This window comes from Schistocerca piceifrons, chromosome 3, assembly GCF_021461385.2.
Source record: "Schistocerca piceifrons isolate TAMUIC-IGC-003096 chromosome 3, iqSchPice1.1, whole genome shotgun sequence".
Lineage (NCBI taxonomy): Eukaryota > Metazoa > Arthropoda > Insecta > Orthoptera > Acrididae > Schistocerca > Schistocerca piceifrons.
The window spans coordinates 852,835,395-852,860,245 of record NC_060140.1 but is presented as its reverse complement, the minus strand read 5'-3'; the positions used below and the strand labels follow the sequence as shown (position 1 = coordinate 852,860,245).

General features: G+C 37.4%; 2 protein-coding genes across 5 annotated transcripts in view; one reads left to right on the top strand and one right to left on the bottom strand.

Moving 5' to 3' along the window:
- Window positions 1-17,277, bottom strand: part of LOC124788007 (E3 ubiquitin-protein ligase MARCHF5) — a 98,563-nt gene extending 81,286 nt beyond the window's left edge. The window contains exons 1-4 of one of the 4 annotated variants that reach the window (XM_047255052.1): window positions 16,880-17,137; window positions 16,680-16,732; window positions 16,442-16,544; window positions 16,128-16,218 (exon numbers count right to left, since the gene is read on the bottom strand). In XM_047255052.1, coding sequence (XP_047111008.1) covers window positions 16,128-16,218; window positions 16,442-16,512 — 162 coding nt within the window. In that variant the 5' untranslated portion in view covers window positions 16,513-16,544; window positions 16,680-16,732; window positions 16,880-17,137. The other 3 variants (XM_047255053.1, XM_047255050.1, XM_047255051.1) reach the window with 3 other exon arrangements.
- Window positions 17,072-24,851, top strand: part of LOC124789120 (probable flavin-containing monoamine oxidase A) — a 267,938-nt gene continuing 260,158 nt past the window's right edge. The window contains exon 1 of the mRNA XM_047256409.1: window positions 17,072-17,560. Within this exon, the coding sequence (XP_047112365.1) occupies window positions 17,404-17,560 (157 nt within the window). The 5' untranslated portion in view covers window positions 17,072-17,403. The remainder of the gene's footprint in view (window positions 17,561-24,851) is intronic.

Genomic DNA, 24,851 nt, shown 5'->3' with positions numbered 1-24,851 from the left:
CTCTACTTCGACCATCATCAGTTATTTTGCTCCCCAAATAGCAAAACTCCTTTACTGCTTTAAGTGCCTCATTTCCTAATCTAATTCCCTCAGCATCACCCGATTTTATTAGACTACATTCCATTATCCTTGTTTTACTTTTGTTGATGTTCATCTTATATCCTCCTTTCACGACACTGTCCATTCCATTCAACTGCTCTTCCAAGTCCTTTGCTGTCTCTGACAGAATTACAATGTCATCGGCGAACCTCAAAGTTTTTATTTCTTCTCCATGAATTTTAATACCTACTCCGAATTTTTCTTTTGTTTCCTTTACTGCTTGCTCAATATACTGATTGAACAAACCCTGTCTTACTCCCTTCCCAACCACCGCTTCCCTTTCATGTCCCTTGACTCTTATAACTGCCATCTGGTTTCTGTACAAATTGTAAATAGCCTTTCGCTCCCTGTATTTTACCCCTGCCACCTTTAGAATTTGAAAGAGAGTATTCCAGTCAACATTGTCAAAAGCTTTCTCTAAGTCCACAAATGCTAGAAACGTAGGTTTGCCTTTCCTTAATCTTTCTTCTAAGATAAGTCGTAAGGTCAGTATTGCCTCACGTGTTCCAGTGTTTCTACGGAATCCAAACTGATCTTCCCCGAGGTTGGCTTCTACTAGTTTTTCCATTCGTCTGTAAAGAATTCGTGTTAGTATTTTGCAGCTGTGACTTATTAAGCTGATAGTTCGGTAATTTTCACATCTGTCAACACCTGCTTTCTTTGGGATTGGAATTATTATATTCTTCTTGAAGTCTGAGGGTATTTCGCCTGTGTCATACATCTTGCTCACCAGATGGTAGAGTTTTGTCAGGACTGGCTCTCCCACGGCCGTCAGTAGTTCCAATGGAATATTGTCTACTCCGGGGGCCTTGTTTCGACTCAGGTCTTTCAGTGCTCTGTCAAACTCTTCACGCAGTATCATATCTCCCATTTCATCTTCATCTACATCCTCTTCCATTTCCATAATATTGTCCTCAAGTACATCGCCCTTGTATAGACCCTCTATATACTCCTTCCACCTTTCTGCTTTCCCTTCTTTGCTTGGAACTGGGTTTCCATCTGAGCTCTTGATATTCATACAAGTTGTTCTCTTATCTCCAAAGGTCTCTTTAATTTTCCTGTAGGCGGTATCTATCTTACCCCTAGTGAGATAGGCCTCTACATCCTTACATTTGTCCTCTAGCCATCCCTGCTTAGCCATTTTGCACTTCCTGTCGATATCATTTTTGAGACGTTTGTATTCCTTTTTGCCTGTTTCACTTACTGCATTTTTATATTTTCTCCTTTCATCAATTAAATTCAATATTTCTTCTGTTACCCAAGGATTTCTACTAGCCCTCGTCTTTTTACCTACTTGATCCTCTGCTGCATTCACTACTTCATCCCTCAAAGCTACCCATTCTTCTTCTACTGTATTTATTTCCCCCCATTCCTGTCATTTGCTCCCTTATGCTCTCCCTGAATCTCTGTACAACCTCTGGTTCTTTTAGTTTATCCAGGTCCCATCTCCTTAAATTCCCACCTTTTTGCAGTTTCTTCAGTTTTAATCTACAGGTCATAACCAATAGATTGTGGTCAGAGTCCACATCTGCCCCTGGTAATGTCTTACAATTTCATGACTATTTACATTTAATAGCGTTAATTCTATAGGACCTAAAAAAGCCTATTTCGACATTAGTGCCTATTTTTGCCTATTTCGGCTTTAATATCCTAAAAAGTGCCTATTTCATCATATAAGACAGTTGCTCCAAGTTTTTCCACACTATACGACAGATGGAAAAAAAAATTGTTCTGCTCAGCGCGCAGCAAGGTGGCTAGTTGATGTGCGCTCATGCTTCGTATTTGCCTAACATTTCGGTCTTTTTATATTTTTTTATATCGCTATCCCTGTTAATACCAAATACTCCTTACAGGTGTTTTATTATTCATATGTAAAAAATTGATCATGGATCTTTAGGTTAAAACCTATTTTTCTTTTTCCTAAGCTCCAATTTGCATATAAGTTGGTACTTTGCGTTTCATGACTGACTAAACTGAATACCGTTAGTTCTATAGGACCTAAAATTGCGTATTTCGACACTGACGCCTAATTTGGCCTATTTCGCCATCAAAATCCTAAAAAGTACCTATTTCATTAATCTGACAGAGTTCTTGTGTTTTCAAAGATTAGAAAAAGGAAGTAAACTTAGGGCTTTACGTCACGTCGAAGGCGAAGGTCGTTAGAGACTGTTTACAATTCCTTTGCTTGCCTTACTATCAACAGCATTCGGCACGGTTGAATGGTCATCCATCCAAGTACACACCGAGCACGACAGTGCTTAACTTCGGTGAGCGAATGGGATCCGGTCAAAGATTTGAGTTACACATTAGAATCGAACGTGGGAGTACTAAATGATATATATGAAAATATTTCATTCGTAGGATTCTAGTCAGCTGTGTATTTTCGCAAAGAAACGGTTTCATAGGCCTTAAGCTGAGCACGGATTAAAAAATCACAATGTTAATCGTAGACGACCTCTATAGCTAAATTACTGCCCTTCGCGCATTTTCTCGCTGCTGTCTACAGGCAGTCCTATCACACTACTCTGTTTCGTGAAAGGTATTATACGTGAATTTTCCGGTTCAAAAAATAATTTGCCAGTAGTGAGATGTTTTCATCTGAAGCACCGGCAGATTCCATTCGCATGTTCAGAAGGGGCGGCCATCTGTCAGGTGCCATATGTCCAGCAACGAGTACGGTACTTCCCCTACCGTTCCCATGCACAGCAGTAAAAAAAAAAAAAAAAAAAAAAAAAGGGTCATCGTTCACTTTTCCCAGTGAAAACAAATCAGTACATTGTGTAGCGAATGACATTTTAAGTGTTACTGACGTTCTAAGTGCAAAATAAATTCTAGTTTCTGTGTGAGAATACTACGCCATGCCGAAAACAGCTAGTTCAAAGTCTACTCACATAAGGCAGTGGCTGCAAGATTTTCTGCATTATACAACAGATGGGAAAATCATTTTCTGCCAAGCATGCAACAAGGAGGTTAGTTGATGTTTTTCTTAGACTTCTTATTTTCCTGTCACTTAGGATTATTTTTTAACGCTATCCTTTAGTAATACGAAATACTCATATATGCGATTCGAAACTGAATTTCCATTTTCTCTCGTATTAGGTTTAGAGTGTTAAGAAATCTAAATTAACTCAGCATGCAGATGGAATCGCACATACAGCTAATGTTGAATGAAAGTCAAAATTGAAGCAAACTCTTTTAACCAATAAATCTGGTGAATCCTCCGAAAAAAACTAGTTCTGCAGTGATTTGTGTCATGCACTTGTGGCAGCAAACATCCCCTTTCGGAAACTAGAAAACCCTATTTTCAGAGGTTATCTTGAGAAGTACTGCCGTCAGTCTATTCCTGCAGAGTCAACTTTACGTAAGAATTATCTGGAGTCAGCTTACAATGCTGCATTGCACAGAATCCGAGAAGATGTTGGAGAATCTTGTATATGGATTTCTGTGGATGAAACTACTGACAGTCTTGGCCGTTACATTGCAAACCTGATTATTGGCAAGCTAGATCCAGATGCTCCATCCAGGGCTCATTTGATTTACTCAAAACAGCTTGCAAAAACTAACCAACAAACAATAGCACAGTTTGTGAACAATGGGCTTAAGGTGCTATACCCAAACGGAGTGAATGAGAATAAGGTGCTTCTGGCCGTCACCGATGCTGCTGCATATATGATAGCACCATTTCAACTACTAAAAGTATTCTAACCATTGATGCTGCACGTAACTTGTGTAGTGCATGGGATCAACCGCATAGCAGAGCAAGCAAGGCTACAATTTCCTAAAGTAAATAAAGTAATATCTATGTTGAAGAAAATTTTTGTTAAGGGACCATCAAGAATACAGGCATTCAAAGAACAGCTTCCAGATGTCCCATTGCCGCCAAAGCCTGTTGTCACCCACTGGGGCACGTGGCTGATATCAGCAGAATACTATAGTACGCATCTCTCAGCCGTCCAGAAGGTGGTTGAAAATATACTGGAGGATGCTGCATCCGTAACTGTAGAAATGGAGTTACTCAAAGATTCTTCTTTAAAACAGGTCTTATATTACATTAGGGCCCACTACGCATTTATGGCAACAATAATTTCACAATTAGAAGGCTCAGGGAGACCTATCTACGACAATATGTCTTTGCTTGAAGAAGTCAAAATGAAAAATAATGAAGCGCCAGGTGAAGTAGGGGAAAAAGTACGTGCAAAAATGCAAACGGTTTTGCAGAAGAACACTGGCCTGAAGGAGTTGTGTGTAGCTGCCGACATACTTAGTGGAAAATCCAGCACTCCTAACTGCAGCTTTCCTGTCCAACATGTGCCGAAAATGAAGTACGTCCCTGTCACATCTGTTGATGTAGAACTTTTTTTTCAGCGTATAAACTGATTCTGACTGACAAGCGCCACCTTTTTTCACTAGAAAACCTAGAAAAGATTTTGGTTATTTATTGTGAAGCCAACTATGGTGAGAATATGTGAAACCACGAATGCATTAATTAATCCATGGCCACATCATTTTTAGGGAGATCTTTATCTTGCAGGAACTCAAAAATATTTGGAGTTATGTTCAACATTAATGTTGTAGATTGCTGTGCTCTGTAACTGTGTAAATATTCATTCTCCTTGTTTTAATGACTAATAAGATGTTCATACTGTCAACACTGTGTATTTTAATTTATTTTTATTTTTCTCTGCATCATTTTTAATTAGAGCCTATTTTAGGTTTTATATAGCCTAAATGAACTACTGAAGGAGCCTATTTTAGGTGCCTAAAACACACTTTTTACGACCTAAAAATCCGTGGTCTACTTATCACACCTGGAAATTAACATCCTACCTACAATTCTTCTCACTACCTCCACAAGTGGTTTTCCACTGACTACGCAATCTAAAAAATACCCTAAAACCATCCTTAAATCACATATTACTCCCTAGCCCTTGCCACATGTCTTGTACCCCTGTGGGAGATGCTGATGCATGACCTGTCTGACACACCCATCCAGCACAGGACTATCTTATCCTATCAGAGGCAAGACCACCTTTGAAAGCAGCCAAATCATTTACCACTTATGCTGGGATCATGCAGAGCATTTTATGTGGGCGTGGCCATCATATACCTGCCCAAGCAAATGCATGGCCACAGTCAAATTGCAAACAACAGCCTCAACTTCTGTTAATGCTTTACAGCTTGTGTCATTTACACACAACATCCCCCCCACTATAATAGGTGCTCTTAATTATGTAGATAGGGATTGTCCTCCCAACACATCTTTTGATCCCATACATCTCTGATCTTAGCCTCAGCTAGCAGCTGTCCCAGCACCACCACTGTCTCCATGACATATCACCCCGCCCCCACAACACTCCCACTTAAATCACTAGACATTCACCCACTCTTCCCAGCCATCTCCCTCTACTTCTTTTCTACCCATCCCTCAAAAACCATTAATTCCTGCCAATATGCAGAAAACATGATCCCTCCTGCCTGAGCAGCTTGCATCTGTCTACATAAAACTATCATCGGGGTACTTAATGTTTTAAGCATAAGCTACTGTTCATTATAATGATTTAGTATAAGGAAAGTTAGACAAACTCCCAAATCAAATTATAAACTGTCTCTCTCCACAGCAGTGAATGACACCAAAATCAATATAGCTGTCATCATTTTAAGAGAACTTACTTGTAGCACTGATGAGGACGAAAAGGATCTAATTCTCACCTAAAAACTAGACTGTTAGAGAGGATAATCCATATGAAACTTAATTTGAAAAGTAATCAATCTTAGCTTTATTTTTCAGATGTGATTGCATCTGGCATACAACCAACTCTGCAGAATGGTGAATGCACTACCAAGATAAACGTTCAGGCCAGTGTGTGCCACCACTTCAATTTACTAATCCACTTTTGAGGATTATACATGCAGGGTGAAATAAATCATCTCTACTACTACTATTAGGTAGTAAGTCGAGGGGCCTGAAAGGGAAGCAGTGGTTGGGAAGGGAGTGAGACAAGGTTGTAGCCTCTCCCCGATGTTAATTCCATCTGTACATTGAGCAAGCAGTAAAGGAAGCAAAAGAAAAATTCGGAGTAGGTATTAAAATCCATGAGGAAGAAATAAAAACCTTGAGGTTCGCCGATGACATTGTAATTCTGTCAGAGACAGCAAAGGACTTGGAAGAGCAGTTGAATGGAATTGACAGTGTCTTGAAAGGAGGATATAAGATGAACATCAGCAAAAGCAAAACGAGGATAATGGAATCTAGTCGAATTAAGTCATGTGATGCTGAGGGAATTAGATTAGGAAATGAGACACTTAAAGTAGTAAAGGAGTTTTGCTATTTGGGGAGCAAAATAACTGATGATGGTCAAAGTAGAGAGGATATCAAATGTAGACTGGCAATGGCAAGGAAAGCGATTCTGAAGAAGAGAAATTTGCTAACATCGAGTATAGATTTAAGTGTCAGGAAGTCGTTTCTGAAAGTATTTGTATGGAGTGTAGCCATGTATGGAAGTGAAACATGGACGATAAATAGTTTAGACAAGAAGAGAATAGAAGCTTTCGAAATGTGGTGCTATAGAAGAATGCTGAAGATTAGATGGGTAGATCACATAACTAATGAGGAGGTATTGAATAGAATTGGGGAGAAGAGGAGTTTGTGGCACAACTTGACAAGAATAAGGGACCGGTTGGTAGGACATGTTCTGAGGCATCAAGGGATCACAAATTTAGCATTGGAGGGCAGCGTGGAGGGTAAAAATCGTAGAGGGAGACCAAGAGATGAATACACTAAGCAGATTCAGAAGGATGTAGGTTGCAGTAAGTGCTGGGAGATAAAGAACCCTGCACAGGATAGAGTAGCATGGAGAGCTGCATCAAACCAGTCTCAGGACTGAAGACCACAACAACAACAACAACAACAACTACTACTACTACTACTACTACTACCATGGGCGTACCCAGAGAGGGAAGGGGGGGCAGCTGCCTCCCCCCCCCCCCTCCTAGAAGATATTCGCAGTTTTTTACTGGTTTACTGTTTATTTAATAAGAAATGCTGCATGTTTTCTCAGATTGTACAAGTGCATTCTTGTATTTCAAATGTTACTTAAATGCAGTTTTTCACTGCTTTACTGTTTTATTTAATAGGAAGTGCTGTATGTTGTCTCGAGTCTTTGTTTCCTGAGACAAGTATGACCTGGCCCCCCCCACCCCAGCCCCGTTCAGATCCTGGGTACACCCTTGACTACTACTATTAATAATAATAATAATAATAATTAATTATTATTATTATTATTATTATTATTATTATTATTATTATTATTATTATTATTATTATTTTTTTTTTTTTTTTTTTTTTTTGTTTTTTTTTTTTTTTTTTTTTTTTTGTGTGGTTCAGTGGCCTGGCACAAGTCTTTCAATTGGATGTTATTTTCAGTGACTTGCGTGGCCATAACGTACCCCATTTATCCAATCAGGGGAAAAGGACCTACAGCTTAACCAGCCATATGTTTTTTGTGACAACTCTTCACATCATTGTGAGGTGAAGCTTAAAACAGATACTGAAAAATCCGTGGTTACACCTGGACTTGAAACCTTCAGTTTTCAGCCAAGTGCTTTACCACCAGGCCTGACATCTATAGTACTGAGGAATATAACACACTTTGTGTGAATTGTGTTTTATTCATCTCATGATGTACATTTGCAATCCATTTGGTTTGCATACAGGAGACATGTCAAAAATTTATAAAACAATTACAATGATTTTTACACTAATAAATAATAGCACTATAATAAATAACAGCACTATAAGGATAACACATTGTACCCAGCTCAAATTTCCAGTTTGTCCTGTATGAATTCATCCACTGAGTAATAACACTTCAGTGTCAGTACCTCATATAGTTTTCTTTTAAGTGAACCTAAATTCATCTGCATCAATTTGTTCCCTTTTAATTTATTACAAATTTTCATTCCCATGCATTGAGGTCCCTGGGCATACAGTCTGAGGCGGTGGGTGGGGAGCATAAAATTTTCTTTGTTTCTGGTATCATGTGAATGGACAAAATGGTTTAAAGCTTTCCAAATAATGGTTGACATGATTCTTTGTGATTTGCAGTGCACATATTTCATATGATTTTTTTCTGTATTTTTAGTATCCGCACTATGTTTGTCGAGTTACCAAAAAACAATACCATACCTAATAATCGATTCAAAGTAGCTTGTATATGCTACTTTTCGTGTGTCCATGTCAGTATCAGTTGACACTATTTGCATTGCAAACGCAAAGCTGATCAGTTTGTTTGCCAGGTATTCAATGTGTGCCTGACAGCTCAAATTTTTATCTACATTTAAACCTAAGAATTTGACTGAGTCAACTTCTTCTATACCTTGGTTGTTGTGTTCAATCTTAATCTGCTCACATTTTGACTGTTTGGTTCTGAACTGTATCACATGAGTCTTAGATATGTTTAGATTCAGCCCATTTAGCTGAAACCAAGTTTCTAAGGTACTGAGGGTACTGATCACAGATTTGGGAATTTTTTCCGAGTCCTGATCTTCAACTAAGACAGAAGTATCATCTGCGAACAGAACTGATGGGGAGCTGATATTTAATGGTAAGTCATTAACATAAAAGAGAAATAGGATTGGGCCTAATATGGAGCCTTGTGGAACACCCTGAGATATTTTTTTCAGTCAAAAAATAACATGTGCCATGTGAAGAAATGCTAACTCTTTGCTTTTTGTTGGATAAATAGGAGTTAAGCCTTGTAGGGCACTGCCGCTAATACCATACTTTTCAAGTTTGTAAACATGCAATGCATGGTTTACGGAATCAAATGCCTTTGAGAGGTAGCAGAAAATTCTTGCCACCTTATTTCTCTTGTCTAATGATGTGCTTATTTTCTCAATGAAACTGTTTACTGCATTGATGGTGTTTTTACCCTGCTGAAAACCAAATTGATTGTTTAGAATAACAGAATATTTTGCAATGAAGTTTTGGATTTGTGCAACAGCAAGTTTTTCAAATATTTTAGATAGGACTGGGAGAGTGGAGATAGGACGATAATTTCCCATGATCTCTCTTGATCCCTTCTTGAAGAGTGGTTTGACCTCAGCATATTTCAGTACCTCTGGGAAACAGCCCTCTTCAAAACACTGATTTATTATCTGAGCTAGTGGGTTTGCAATTCTATTGTGTACCACTTTAATAACTTTGGTGGGTATTCCATCCCACCCTGCAGATTTTTTTGTTTCTTAATGTTAGAATAGCATTTTCTACATCCTCCACAGAAACTTTTGAGAATTTTGCAAAGTTTTCGCCTAGGCCAAAGGGATTTACTTTGTTGTGATAATCTGTTACATCTACATCAGACTTTGCTACATTTATAAATAATTCATTAAAGTACTCTGGTATTTGAGCTGGATTTACAATAGTATTTCCTTCAATGTCACTACATAACCATGTTGTTAATGTCCTTTTCTCTTTAATTTCTTTCAATATCTGATTCATACCATGTCAAATCAATATAAAAAAGACCATTTGCTACCTCACCATCTCATATTTTCTGGAAATTTGGCACTGGTGTACTGTTGGTATAGACATAGAAAAATATGAAATTTTACTGAGCTATGTCAACTTGTTTACATAGCTGTAAATTTATCATAGCTGGATGCAAAGACAAGGCACAGCAGTTTTTAGAATTTCTGTAGAAACTTTCCTAATTGAACTACAGACCTGAGACACATACCATTTTACAACACCTTTTTCACACCCTTTCATATGGTATAGAATAATATAGAGGCTAATATCAGAAAATTCTTTTCAAAACAGCATTTAAAAATATTTTTTAAGGTAAATATTTTAAAATTTCCAATTTTATTCCATGAGTAGCAAGTACTGCAAGAAAGCACAGGCTAAAATATGTATTTGGGATGATAATTTCCATATTATTAAAAGAAGAAGAAAGAAGAAGAAGAAAAGGATAATGACTGAAGCTCTATTTCCAATAATTGGACTGAGTACTCATGTTAATTGTTACAGTATTACTAATACAGACATTTTCATGAAAATAAACAAACACTGTTGTGATATTCCAGTACGAATCACAGGATTTACTTTCCCCAGAACATCCATTACTGATACCCACAGAATGTCATTTCTTGGGTATGGGAAGCATGTAGATAGCCCAACTGGACAAAAAGTTATCTTTACTCCATTAGTTTCTCCATTTTTCTGTAAGATATACTTTGCAACTAGTTTGCTTGACAGAGACAGTGATATATCATGGTATGTCTGCTAATTTTAATTTATCAGGAGATTTTGACACTTCCTTTTTGCAAAATTCTGCATCCCAACGAAAAGTTTTTCCACTGACCTTTTTGGAATTAATATGCGGTATTGATGCATTCCTTTGATGATCAATGATTGTTTAAAGCTTTTTTTTTTTTTTCAAGAAATATTCTGATTCAAGAAAGTCTTCTCGAGCTCTACATTGGTAATGTTTTCTACTGCCGATTCAAAAAGTTGTGTTAGGTTTTCATATGGTTTTGCAAACTGGCACAAACTGCAAGTTCTCTACAGATCCTCCAACACACGTCCCTTTGCCCTATGCTGCAGCAAAAAGTACCACTCTGCTTCCACTTTACAATTAATTCATGGAAACATAAGGTTAAGAAGTTTTTTGTTTTTGTACTAGGCAAAAGACCCATCTGAAAAACTGAGTAACTTTTTTTTGCAATGTTTTGAAATGTGGCTGTCAGAAAAGTTGTGTGTGTGTGTGTGTGTGTGTGTGTGTGTGGTTTGAGGTGAGACTTTTCTTTTTTCAAAAGTGCATTCATAGACAATGGGTTACAAAGAACTTTTGCGAGGTACTGCTCGTAATTTTGAATTTTAGCTTTTGTTACAATTTTCTATTTAGTATTTTCTATCATTAGTTTCACATTTTTGTGATTTGTGTACACCCAAAAGGTGTATGCCCCTTTGACCAGCTAACATATAATGTTCAGATCTCAATTCAGCAAATTTAGAGAAACTCATTTTTATGCTGAAAAACTTGTCTTTAAAATTTGTGTGCTGCTTCAAGGTTACACAATATGTGTCTTTTTGAAATCACTGACTTACTTCTGTCTGATTCAGTAACTGTCACAGAGTCTTTTATACCTTGCATTGCCTACTTACTACATCATCTCCATAAAATGAGTGTACAATTCCGACTGTCTCTATTGGCAAGCTTTTCCCTGGTTTTAAATACGAACCTTCCAAAAATCTTTTCTTTAAGAACTCTTTTTGACTGCCTGGCCATGTAATTCAGTTCATTAAATTCACACATTATCTTTCTAATGGTCCAAATTTGTGGTAAACATTTTAGAAACTTTAGTCTTTTTGTCCTACATTTACATCTATATCCATACTCTGCAAATCACCATGGGACGCATGGCAGAGGGTACATCCCATTGTACCAGTTGTTAGGGTTTCTTCCTGTTCCATTCATGTATGAAGTGCGGGAAGAATGACTAACTGAGTGCCCCGGCACATGCAGCAATTATTCTAACCTTATCCTCACAATTCTTATGTGAGCGATACATAGGGGGTGGTGGTTGTATACTCCTAGGAGTCATCATTTACAGCCAATTCTTTAAACACTGTTAATAGACTTTTTCAGGATTCTGCCAGTTCGTTCCTTTAATATCTCTAGGACTCTCGTACGAATTAAACAAACCTGTGACCATTTGTGCTGCCCTTCTCTGTATACGTTCAATATCCCCTGTTAGTTCTATCAGGTACATGTCCAATACACTTGAGCAATGTTCTAGAACTGGTCGCATGAGTACGCAATCTAGTTTGCAGACTGATGCACTTCTCTAGTATTCTAACAATAAACCAAAGTCTACCACCTGCTTTACCCACAAAAGAATATGTGATCATTCCATTTCATATCCCTATGAAATGTTACACCCAGATATTTGTACGAGTTGGTTATTCCAACAGAGACTCATTGATATTATAGCCAAAGGACACTACTTTTTTTTCATTTTGTGAGGTACACAGTTTTACATTTCTGAAAATTTAGAGCAAGCTTCAATCTCTGCACCATGCTGAAATCTTATCAAGATCTGCCTGAATATTTAAGCAGCTTCCTTCAGACAGTACTTCATTATAGATAACTATCATATGCAAAACATGTAAGGCTGCTAATAATATTGTCTGCAAGGTCATTAAGAGACAATATGAATAGCAAGGATCCCAACACACTTCCTTTGGGCACACCTGAAGTTACTTCTACAACCATCCAATATGACAAGCTGTGTCCTCCCTACCAAAAAGTCCTCAATCCAGTCAGAAATTTCACTCGACACTCGATATGATCATACATTTGATAATAAGCGTGGTGCGGTACTGAGTCAAATGCTTTTCAGAAATCAAGAAATACTGTATGTACCTTGTTGCCTTAATTCAAAGCTTTCAGTATGTTATGTGAGAAAAGTGCGAGTCTGGTTTCACATAATCGATGTTTTCAAAATCCATGCTGGTTGGCATGGAGGTCATTCTGTCCAAGATACTGCATCATGTTTGAGCTCAGCATACATTATAAGATTCTACAACAAATCAATGGCAAGGATATTGGATGGCAGTTTTGTGGCTCACTTCTATTACCTTTCTTGCAGACGGATGCGACCTTTGCCTTTTTCCAAGAACTGGGTACAGTTTTCTGTTCGAGGAATCTACAATAGATTATAGTTAGAAGAGGGGCTAGCTCAACCACAATTCAGTATAGAATACGATAGGGATTCAACTGGAGCCTGGAGCTGTTTTCAATTTTAACAATTTCAGCTGTTTCTCAACACGATTGACATGAATACTTATTTCATTCATCTTTTCAGTGGTACTGGGATTAAATTTGGGCAATTCTCCTGGGTTTTCCTTTGTAAAGGAACATTCAAAAATGGAGTTAAGCATATCAGCTTTTGCTTGTTACCCTCAGTTTCAATTCCGGTCTCATTCACTAGGAACAGAACCCAAACTTTGGTGCCACTAATAGCCTTTACATATAATGAGTATTTCTTGGAATTGGTAAAATTTTAATTTACAATATTCTGCTACCATAGTCACTGAAGGCGTCAAGCACTACTTTTGACAGCCAAACATGTTTCACTCAGACTTATCTATCTTTAGCCCTACACTTTGTTTTACGCGTATTATGCTGTAATCTCTGTTCCTTTACAAGATTCTTTACAGTGATGGTATACCATGAAGGTCCCCTCCCATTATGAATTGCTCTACTGGGTACATACCTATCCAGTGCATCACTGTTGCCACAATCGTATCATGATCACTGATATCAGTTTCAATGTGGACTTCCTCAAAGAGGTCAGGTCTGTCTGCTGTCACCAAACTTAATATTTCCATGACGAGTGTGGTAGTTTTCAGAGTTCCACAACTAATTTGCATGGATTTTACTACTTGGGCAGCACATAAAACAGGTGACAACTGAACTATAGTTGATATTACAAGTACTGCAATGACTAAGCAAGCATTCAAAATACACTTAATTTATCAACAAACGCACCCTTTAACATACAAACAAGAAATAAATTAATCAAAACTTTTATCTGGGAGTACAGTTATGAAGGGTGGACTATGGAAAAACACAGAAAGAAAAAATTAGAAGTAACAGATGTGGATATGGACAAGAGCCACAGAAACATTCTGAACTGAAAGGAAATATAATGACCAAATACTAAAAGAAAAAATATTGTGGTATCCACATTCCCTATGTGTGCAGCTTTCATAATGTTGATCAAAAGAGAGGATTTAAAATTTAGACTGGCAATGGCAAGAAAAGCGTATCTGAAGAAGAGAAATTTGTTAACATCGAACATAAAGTCTAGTGTTACACAACATTTTTCTCAAGGCAACTGTCTTGAGTGTAGCCTTGTATAAAAGTGAATTGAGGGCTATGAATTGAAATGTGTGGCGAGGGCCTCCCGGCGGTTAGCCCTGATCGCCTGATGCTAGTGTTTTGAAGTGATGCCACTTTGGAAACTTGCGCGTTGATGAGGATGAAATAATGATGATGGCACAAACACTCAGTATACCTGAGTGGTGCAAATCTCCAGCCCAGCCAGGAATTGAACCCGGGGCCCCCGGCATGACAAGTGGTGCACTGTCCACTCAGCTATGGTGGTGAACGTGAGGGCTATAAGCAGCACAGATAAGAAAGAGAACAGGAGCTTCTGAAATGTTGTGCTAAAGATGAATGCTAAGCATTACATGGGTACATTGGTTAACTAACAAAGAGGTGGTCAATCAAACTGGAGAGAAAAACCTATTGTACAATTTGAAAATAAAAAGAGAATGGTTTATAGTACGTGCCTTCAGGCATCAAGAACGTCAATTTGGTAATAGAGGGAAGTGTGGTGGGTAAATATTGGAGATGGAGACAAGGGTTTGGAAATCTGTATACCATCACTAAACGTACTATGTCTAGAAGTAGTTCAATTGATTTTATTGTGCATTTGGGCATTAGCACACTTTTTGTAACAACAGATTGGCTGTACATGTATTTACTCTTGTAGGCCTAATATCTGATTTAACTTTGTGCTCTTATCTTTAATCTTTATTTGAAGCTCCTTTTTCTGTCAAATGGTAGTTATGTTATCTAGCTGACATTGTATCTGTTACTGTATTTATAGTATGTCTTACTTAAACTATGCACAATTTGCCATTGAAATGCCCTTGTATTTATTGTAAGTTTAAATTGAAACCTGTACAATTTGACACGTTCCATATCCTTGTGATTGACTCACTAACTGGATCTACGGAACAAGAAATAAATAAATAAAATAAATAAATAAATAAAACAATTCAAGTGAATGTAGGTTGCAGTAGTTATGCAGGTGATAGGCTAGTTTGGAGAGGTGCAGCAAAACAGTCTGTGGATGGAAAACAGTAGTGGTAACATTGTGTTGATGTGCTTACTGTCTTAAATGGCAGTTCTGTTAAATTTCTTTCATGTATAAGATGCAATTTATTGCAAATATTAATGGAACTGTCAAGTTGTCACAGTACATAGTCTGTTTCTAAAACTGCCTCACATTACACATTGTTTTACACAGCTGATATGTCTAACAAAGTTACTTATTTGAACCCCCCCCCCCCCCTCCTTCCTCTCCCTGCAATCATGGTTGTGGTAAAAGAGTGATCTGAAATCACTCGGGTAGAGATCACTGCGGGTAGAGATTCTAAATATCTGAGAGGAAACACTCATGCGGTGGAATGTTGCCTAATGAAGATCCTTTGGGGAAAAACAAACAAGAAAAAACTGGTTTGCAGTTGTAGCCAACAAACATCTCTAACAACAGATCAAAGATGAACCCAACATTCATAGCTGAGAATTAGGGAGACCAATGACTGATGTAAAATCTCGAGAACAGAATGACAAGCTTTACAAAAATCTATTTTAAAAGTATAAGGCAAACAGAAGAACAAACTTGAATAAACAATGTTAACAAAACAGAGTAATCATTTAAAGGGTAAAATTGTCCAATATGCTTGACCATGACACGAAGACAATAAAAAATGCAAATTACTCTCACTTATTTCACATAGTGTTCTTACCACTCTCAGATGGATGTATTATAATCCATGTCTTTAACTGTCATGGCATGAATCTCCCAGATGACGGGAAGTCTAATCCTACAAAACGTGACATGGACAGAATAATAAATTGACTTTTTACAATAATTGTTATTCCAAATTAAGGGAATAATCAGTTCATCAATGAACCTGATGGTAGCAAACATGACTGCTGAAACAATGTACCCGTTTGACACCAGTAACCAGCCTTTGCCTACGAACCAATTTCCAAATAGGAAACCAAAACGACTTACATCAAACAAGGACAATGAAAACTAAAATTATGTAGACTGTTTTAAGATGCTCAAAAGACACACGAATACAAAATGCAATACAAACGTATACGAAAACAATGCTTTATTGTCACACCGTAAACTAAAAACTGATGTTTACCCTTACTTACCCACTTAGTTGTACCACGACAATTGCAAGGATGCACCCACTCTGCTTCACTGTCATCATCATCAGTGGCAAAACAAACCCAACACGTCCTCCTATTGAAACATGGCAAAATGTAAACAGCAAATACATCATGACACAAATCTTAACAACAGCAACTATCAGAACTTGTTCTCAAATTATTTGATGCTAAAATCACCAACAGCTGCATTTTACTTTATCTACTCTACAAACACAATATAACAATTGGAACAGACAAATAACAAAAAAAATAAAGGGAACAGTGCATCAATATTATACGGAGAGAAACTGCATTACCTTTCTTCATCTAACCTGGACGTCGCACCTACTAGCTGATTGGCACTTTCCTCCCGTTCTCTTCCAGCCATCTCACTTTGTCACGATTCCAACATATCAGTTTCTGATAAGAGATAAAAAAATATTTGACAATTCCTTGAGAACTTTGAGAGATCCACAGCTTCATATATGAAATAAAGTGTAGATTAAACGTCGTGAGGCAGACTTTCTCACAATGTAGTTCATATTTATTTATCACCTTAATGAGACTTTGTACTGGAACATGTGGGTTTTATGTTGTTTGCGTATCAACTGAAACCAATCATCATGAAATAGCACATTCATAAGCTATTTTGATTCATTATTGTCATGGTTTGTCAGATTATTTAGACTTATACAGTGAGCCGTAAACATTTCTTAAACTAAACAGAAAAAAATACATATCGTTAAGAAACATACTCGAATGGATCACCAGCAGTCGTTACACACTTATCTCACGTTACGAACGCAATTTTGTTGTGCTGACACATGTGTCTACATTCCAGCAATTAAATGATCTTCCCAGGTCCCACACACAACACTGCTCAGCGGCTTTTAGCAAACACTTACGAATATCTTTGGAATGATTGTTGCAAACAAATACATCTGTGATCATTTACTGATTTCGATATGGTGTAACAAGACTGATTTTACACGCGTGTGTTAATCAGCGCTTTCTAAAGTCTCACCTTGGACGTGTAGTGTTTCGTTAATAAATACGTCATAAAGTGTAAATGCGCAGGGCTGAAATTCTTTCTGTACGCCCACTAACATCTGCACTGCAGAATTGCTTAGACGATTATCTGTGAATACAATAAATACGTGAGCCCAAGGAGGTATTATGCACCATGGAGCACATGAATGTAGCTGGCGGCTACTTTATATCAGCAAATGTTAATAATCGCTGATGTATTGGTGAAACAGACGGCAGTTTGTTACTGAAAATGAGTAACTCCCTTTTGTCGCAAGAAAGTTGGTCTGGACGTCTCTACACTGCTGCTGATATTGCGATTATTGGTGCTGGGCTGTCGGGTTTGACAGCAGCATATAGGATTCTAAAGAAGGACCCAAGTCTGCGTGTAATTGTGCTAGAAGCGAAGGGTGAGAAACTAACCTCTAATTTTGTCAGGCCATGACAGTTTTTCTTCCCATAGATTTGAATCTATGTATTAAAACTGTAAACTCACTTTCTTGCGTTCTTAAAGATTGAAACGAGAAATATGACGTTCTCTCGAACCCGATATCTATTCTCATACGTACTTGTATGTGAAATGCAACGTACAGCTACAACTAACTGTGGACCTTACACAGTGCTGCTACTAACCACCGCTGAGGAGGAAATCAGCAGGATCGTACATATACTTAGGAGTAAAATGTCCACAAGTCAAGATGAAGTTAAAATGTGTCTACTAAAGACAGCATTAACAGCATGAAAGTATCCCTAACAGACATTATAAATGAGACATTCTCATCAAGAAAGTATCCCTAACAAACATTATAAATGAGACATTCTCATCATGTTACTTCTCTAATTACCAAAGCAGGCAGAAGTACTTCCCATTCATGAAAAAGGTGGTACAGATAATATAGAGCATTACAGAACAGTTTCACTACTGTCTTCCTTTTCAAACGTGATAGAAACTATTATGAAAAACAGACTTATGGATTATTTAAATAAATACTAACTTCTGTGCAAGGTACAATTTTACTCGGTCTGGGAAGGGAACAGAAGCTGCTTTAGCAAGATTTACAAAAGCGGTTTTAGAAGCCCTACACAAAGGAGAACAAGTAACAGGCATTCTCCTGGATGGCAGTAAAGAAATACTTGTAGGTGAACATGATGCACTAGAAATAAGGGAGATGGGGTGGTAAATAAATGGTTTAGGCCTTCACTAGCAGACAATGTGCAGAGGGTAGAGATCCCAAATTTCAAGGGGCTCTAACAATATGGTGAAACATCTTTCAGAGACAGAATACTTAAACACCGGAGTCCCTCAAGGGAGTGGGTTAGACCCAATACTGTTTCTAATATGCATTTACATGAGGAGAAACCATGTTATTTGCTGAGGACAGCAGTATGATAATTACAGAAAGGACACTTAGAAATTTTAGAAGTAAATGCTGCAAAGACACTTAAGCTGGTGTAGTAACAATAAAGTAACTCTTAATGTAAAAAAGGCTAATAACCTAAACTTCTACATAAATAAAAACCAAATATAACAAAACTTAAAATACATAACAAATCCCTAGAGAGTGTAGCGGACAGAAAATTTTAGGGTATGTATAAAATGGGATGAACATATCGGGGTACTAGGAAAAAGAATTAGCACTGCATGCTATGCCTTATGATTACTAACCACAGTGCATAATAGCTCATGCCTAAGAGCAATATACTATGCACACATACATTCTAATATCAGTTATGGGATAATATTCTGTGGTGCAAATGCACAGAATGTGGTAAATGTGTTCAAATTGCAAAAACGAATCGTCACAATCAGGGGTCATTTCCTGATATGCTAAAAGTCACTGAAATAAGATCAGTGCAATCAATGATACACAAAATTATAGATCTATTTTACTGATGTGAATAGTTTATAAGGTGTTAGAAAAGCTACTTACTGATCAACTGGAATTATTTTTCTGTAAGTACAATCTACTAAAAAAACTGTCAGCATTGTTTCAGGAAAGGCAGGTCTGCAGTAGCAGCTGTAGCTACATTTTTTCAAGCAGTATTGAATAAACTTGACGAAGGAAACAAAGTAGTTGACACCTTTTTAGACCTATCCAAGGCTTTTGACTCTGTAAGTCATTGTATGCTTCTGTATGAATAAGAAACTTTTGGAGTCAGGAGAGTGGCATTAGATTTGTTAACATGTTACCTTGCTGACAGGGGTCAATGTGTTAAGCTGTATCATACAACTGTGGAACATGTACAAACAGTAAAACCATCTTATAAAATCCTTAACCTTAGAGTTCCTCAGGGAAGTATTATAGGGCCACTTTTGTGTATTGTGTACATCAGTGATATAATAATTCCTCAAAATTCAAATCTAGTAAATTATGCTGACAATACCTCCTTCATAAGCTGCAGCTCTACAAAACAGTAAGCAATGCAAAATGATACAGAGAACGTCAGTCTCATCACAGAATACCTCACTGAAAACAAAGTAGCACTTAATTAGGCAATTCTGATGGAGTTTCTACAACATTATAAATTGAGACAAGTGGATAGTGAGCCAGAGTTATGGGTTGGAACAATTGAAAAACATAAATTCCTGAATATTACAGTAGATAAACATTTTACATGGAAGGAGAACATCAGTTACACATGTAAAAAAGACCTCCTGTAGCACCTAAATGCTAAAATGCCTTTCAAGTGTAATAACATCACCTGTCTTAAGACAAATCTATTTTGGAATTATGCACTCCCACCAACAATATGGTATCGAGATTTGGGGTGGGGCATCAATGGTATACATGTATAAGGCTTTCAGAGCCCACAAAGGAGCAGTTATGATAATAGCTAATATCAGTAAACACCAGTCCTGTAGAGACTACTTCATTAAGCATAGCATACTAACAGAGTATTCACTCGATGTTTTCAGGACTATACTGTTTGTAAAAGAAAATATGGAGCATAATACAGGGTGATTCAAAAAGAATACCACAACTTTAGGAATTTAAAACTCTGCAACGACAAAAGGCAGAGCTAAGCACTATCTGTCGGCAAATTAAGGGAGCTATAAAGTTTCATTTAGTTGTACATTTGTTCGCTTGAGGCGCTGTTGACTAGGCGTCAGCGTCAGTTGATGCTAAGATGGCGACCGCTCAACAGAAAGCTTTTTGTGTTATTGAGTACGGCAGAAGTGAATCGAAGACAGTTGTTCAGCGTGCATTTCGAACGAAGTATGGTGTTAAACCTCCTAATAGGTGGTGTATTAAACGTTGGTATAAACAGTTTACAGAGAATAGGTGTTTGTGCAAAGGGAAAAGTTCTGGACGGCCGAGAACGAGTGATGAAAATGTAGCATGAAGCCCTGATCTTACCCCCTGCGATTTTTTCTTATGGGGGTATGTTAAGGATATGGTGTTTCGGCCACCTCTCCCAGCCACCATTGATGATTTGAAACGAGAAATAACAGCAGCTATCCAAACTGTTACGCCTGATATGCTACAGAGAGTGTGGAACGAGTTGGAGTATCGGGTTGATATTGCTCGAGTGTCTGGAGGGGGCCGTATTGAACATCTCTGAACTTGTTTTTGAGTGAAAAAAACCTTTTTAAATACTCTTTGTAATGATGTATAACAGAAGGTTATATTATGTTTCTTTCATTAAATACACATTTTTAAAGTTGTGGTATTCTTTTTGAATCACCCTGTATAACCAGTAGTGAAATCCATAATTATAATACAAGAAAACGAGAGGATTACCACATAAAATTTAGTAACAAAAGAGCAACAGATCATAGTCCATAAAAGACTGACAAATAACATAAAACTGTTAAATGGAAATGTATTTTAGACAAAAATTAAAGGAACTGTTAATTGATAAATGTTTGTACTCCATCAAGGATTTTTAATGTTATTGTGTATAATTTATCCTTATTTCTAAACTCTTTTTAATGTTACATGTAAATAAACAGACTATGCCCATGACTGTAAAAGTTATTATGGACAAATAAACCATTTATTACTATTATTAAACAATGGAAAATCCAGGATGGAATGTAACAGTGTTATGAAAATTGTTTAATATTATGAAAAGGATAGTTGCTACTCACCATGTAGTGGAGATGTTGAGTGCCTATTTGCAACTTGGCATCTCTGCCATATGGTGAGTAGCAACTATCCTTTTCATATGACTATTATTATTACTTAGCAAGAGTCATAAAAGGACCCTCTGCATTGAGGTATTAAAAAATGGGGTATTCTGACAGTTCCAAGTGAATATGTATTCCAAACTGCAGTTTTTATAAATAAATAAAAAAAAAGCATTGAGCTCCATCATGATCGTCAAACCAGATACAGTGATTGCTTGTACCCGCATAGAGTGAATACGTTTTCATCCCATTAAAGAATTCACCCAACATAAAATTATTACAAATAAATAAGCAGGTTGACCAATTAGAAAACAGACAAAAGAGTATGGAGTATGCTTGTAAGCAACACAATACACTGTAGTTTGTAATTTACACCAGGCAATGCGAAACCGAGTTGTATTATCGAATAAGTCTAATGATTCTTTTCTGTTGTTAGAAGCAGGTTCTTCTACCTTATTTAAAGCAGTGGTAAACTGTGTATATGTATATTTGTATTGTGAATATATTATGTGTAACCTGTTTTTTTCCATTTTCGTATGTAGATTAGATTAGATTCAGTTTTTATTCCATAGATCCAAAAATGAGATGATTCTCGTAGTTGTGGAACATGTCAGAAAGTGCAACATAAAAGACATAGATCATTCGAATATAATACTCTCTTACCCGATCATTTGTCAGGAGACAGTCAAAATGTTACAGTAAACTGGAACCGCTAATATTTACAGAATTAATACACTGTCAGAATGAAACACAGTTATGCACTTAAAGTATTTGTATGGAGTGTAGCCATGTATGGAAGTGAAACATGGACGATAAATAGTTTGGACAAGAAGAGAATAGAAGCTTTCTAAATGTGGTGCTACAGAAGAATGCTGAAGATTAGATGGGTAGATCACATAACTAATGAGGTTTTGAATAGAATTCATAGGCCTGAGACTGGTTTGATGCAGCTCTCCATGCTACTCTATCCTGTGCAGGGTTCTTTATCTCCCAGTACTTACTGCAACCTACATCCTTCTGAATCTGCTTAGTGTATTCATCTCTTGGTCTCCCTCTACGATTTTTACCCTCCACGCTGCCCTCCAATGCTAAATTTGTGATCCCTTGATGCCTCAGAACATGTCCTACCAACTGCTCCATTCTTCTTGTCAAGTTGTGCCACAAACTCCTCTTCTCCCCAATTCTATTCAATACCTCCTCATTAGTTATGTGATCTACCCATCTAATCTTCAGCATTCTTATGTAGTATCACATTTTGAAAGCTTCTATTCTCTTCTCGTCCAAACTATTTGTTGTTCATGTTTCACTTCCATACATGGCTACACTCCATACAAACTCTTTCAGAAACGACTTACCAACACTTAAATCTATACTCAATGTTAACAAGTTTCTATTCTTCAGAAACGCTTTCCTTGCCATTGCCAGCCTACATTTTATATCCTCTCTACTTCGACCATCATCAGTTATTTTGCTCCCCAAATAGCAAAACTCCTTTACTACTTTAAGTGTCTCATTTCCTAATCTAATTCCCTCAGCATCACCCGACTTAATTAGACTACATTCCATTATCCTCGTTTTGCTTTTGTTGATGTTCATCTTATATCCTCCTTTCAAGACACTGTCCATTCCGTTCAACTGCTCTTCCAAGTCCTTTGCTGTCTCTGACAGAATTACAATGTCATCGGCGAACCTCAAAGTTCCATTCTGTTCAACTGCTCTTCCAAGTCCTTTGCTGTCTCTGATAGAATTACAATGTCATCGGCGAACCTCAAAGTTTTTGTTTCTTCTCCATGGATTTTAATACCTACTCCGAACTTTTCTTTTGTTTCCTTTACTGCTTGCTCAATATACAGATTGAATAACATTGGGGATAGGCTACAACCCTGTCTCACTCCCTTCCCAACCACTGCTTCCCTTTCGTGTCCCTCAACTCTTATAACTACCATCTGGTTTCTGTACAAATTGTAAATAGCCTTTCCTCCCTGTGTTTTACCCATGCCACCTTTAGAATTTGAAAGAGAGTATTCCAGTCAACATTGTCAAAAGCTTTCTCTAAGTCTACAAATGCTAGTAACGTAGGTTTGCCTTTCCTTAATCTTTCTTCTAAGGTAAGTCGTAAGGTCGGTATTGCCTCACGTGTTCCAGTGTTTCTACGGAATCCAAACTGATCTTCCCTGAGGTTGGCTTCTACTAGTTTTTCCATTCGTCTGTAAAGAATTCGTGTTAGTATTTTGCAGCTGTGACTTATTAAACTGATAGTTCAGTAATTTTCACATCTGTCAACACCTGCTTTCTTTGGGATTGGAATTATTATATTCTTCTTGAAGTCTGAGGGTATTTTGCCTGACTCATATGTCTTGCTCACCAGATGCTAGAGTTTTGTCAGGACTGGCTCTCCCAAGGCCGTCAGTAGTTCTAATGGAATGTTGTCTACTCTTGGGGCCTTGTTATGACTCAGGTCTTTCAGTGCTCTGTCAAACTCTTCACGCAATATCGTATCTCCCATTTCATCTTCATCTACATCCTCTTCCATTTCCATAATATTGTCCTCAAGTACATCGCCCTTGTATAGACCCTCTATATACTCCTTCCACCTTTCTGCTTTCCCTTCTTTGCTTAGAACTGGGTTTCCATCTGAGCTCTTGATATTCAAACAAGTGGTTCTCTTTTCTCCAAAGGTCTCTTTAATTTTCCTGTAGGCAGTATCTATCTTACCCCTAGTGAGATAAGCCTCTACATCCTTACATTTGTCCTCTAGCCATCCCTGCTTAGCCATTTTGCACTTCCTGTCGATCTCATTTTTGAGACGTTTGTATTCCTTTTTGCCTGCTTCATTTACTGCATTTTTATATTTTCTCCTTTCATCAGTTAAGTTCAATATTTCTTCTGTTACCCAAGGAGTTCTACTAGCCCTCGTCTTTTTACCTACTTGATCCTCTGCTGTCTTCACTACTTCATCCCTCAGAGCTACCCATTCTTCTTTTACTGTATTTCTTTCCCCCATTCCTGTCAATTGTTCCCTTATGCTCTCTCTGAAACTCTGTACAACCCTTGGTTTAGTCAGTTTATCCAGGTCCCACCTCCTTAAATTCCCACCTTTTTGCAGTTTCTTCAGTTTTAATCTACAGTTCATAACCAATAGATTGTGGTCAGAGTCCACATCTGCCCCTGGAAATGTCTTACAATTTAAAACCTGGTTCCTAAATCTCTGTCTTACCATTATATAATCTATCTGATACCTTTTAGTATCTCCAGGATTCTTCCATGTATACAACCTTCTTTTATGATTCTTGAACCAAGTGTTAGCTATGATTAAGTTATGCTCTGTGCAAAATTCTACCAGATGACTTCCTCTTTCATTTCTTAGCCCCAATCCATATTCACCTACTACGTTTCCTTCTCTCCTTTTCCTACTCTCGAATTCCAGTCACCCATGAATATTAAATTTTCGTCTCCCTTTACTCCCTGAATAATTTCTTTTATCTCATCATACATTTCTTCAATTTCTTCATCATCTGCAGAGCTAGTTGGCATATAAACGTGTACTACTGTAGTAGGTGTGGGCTTCG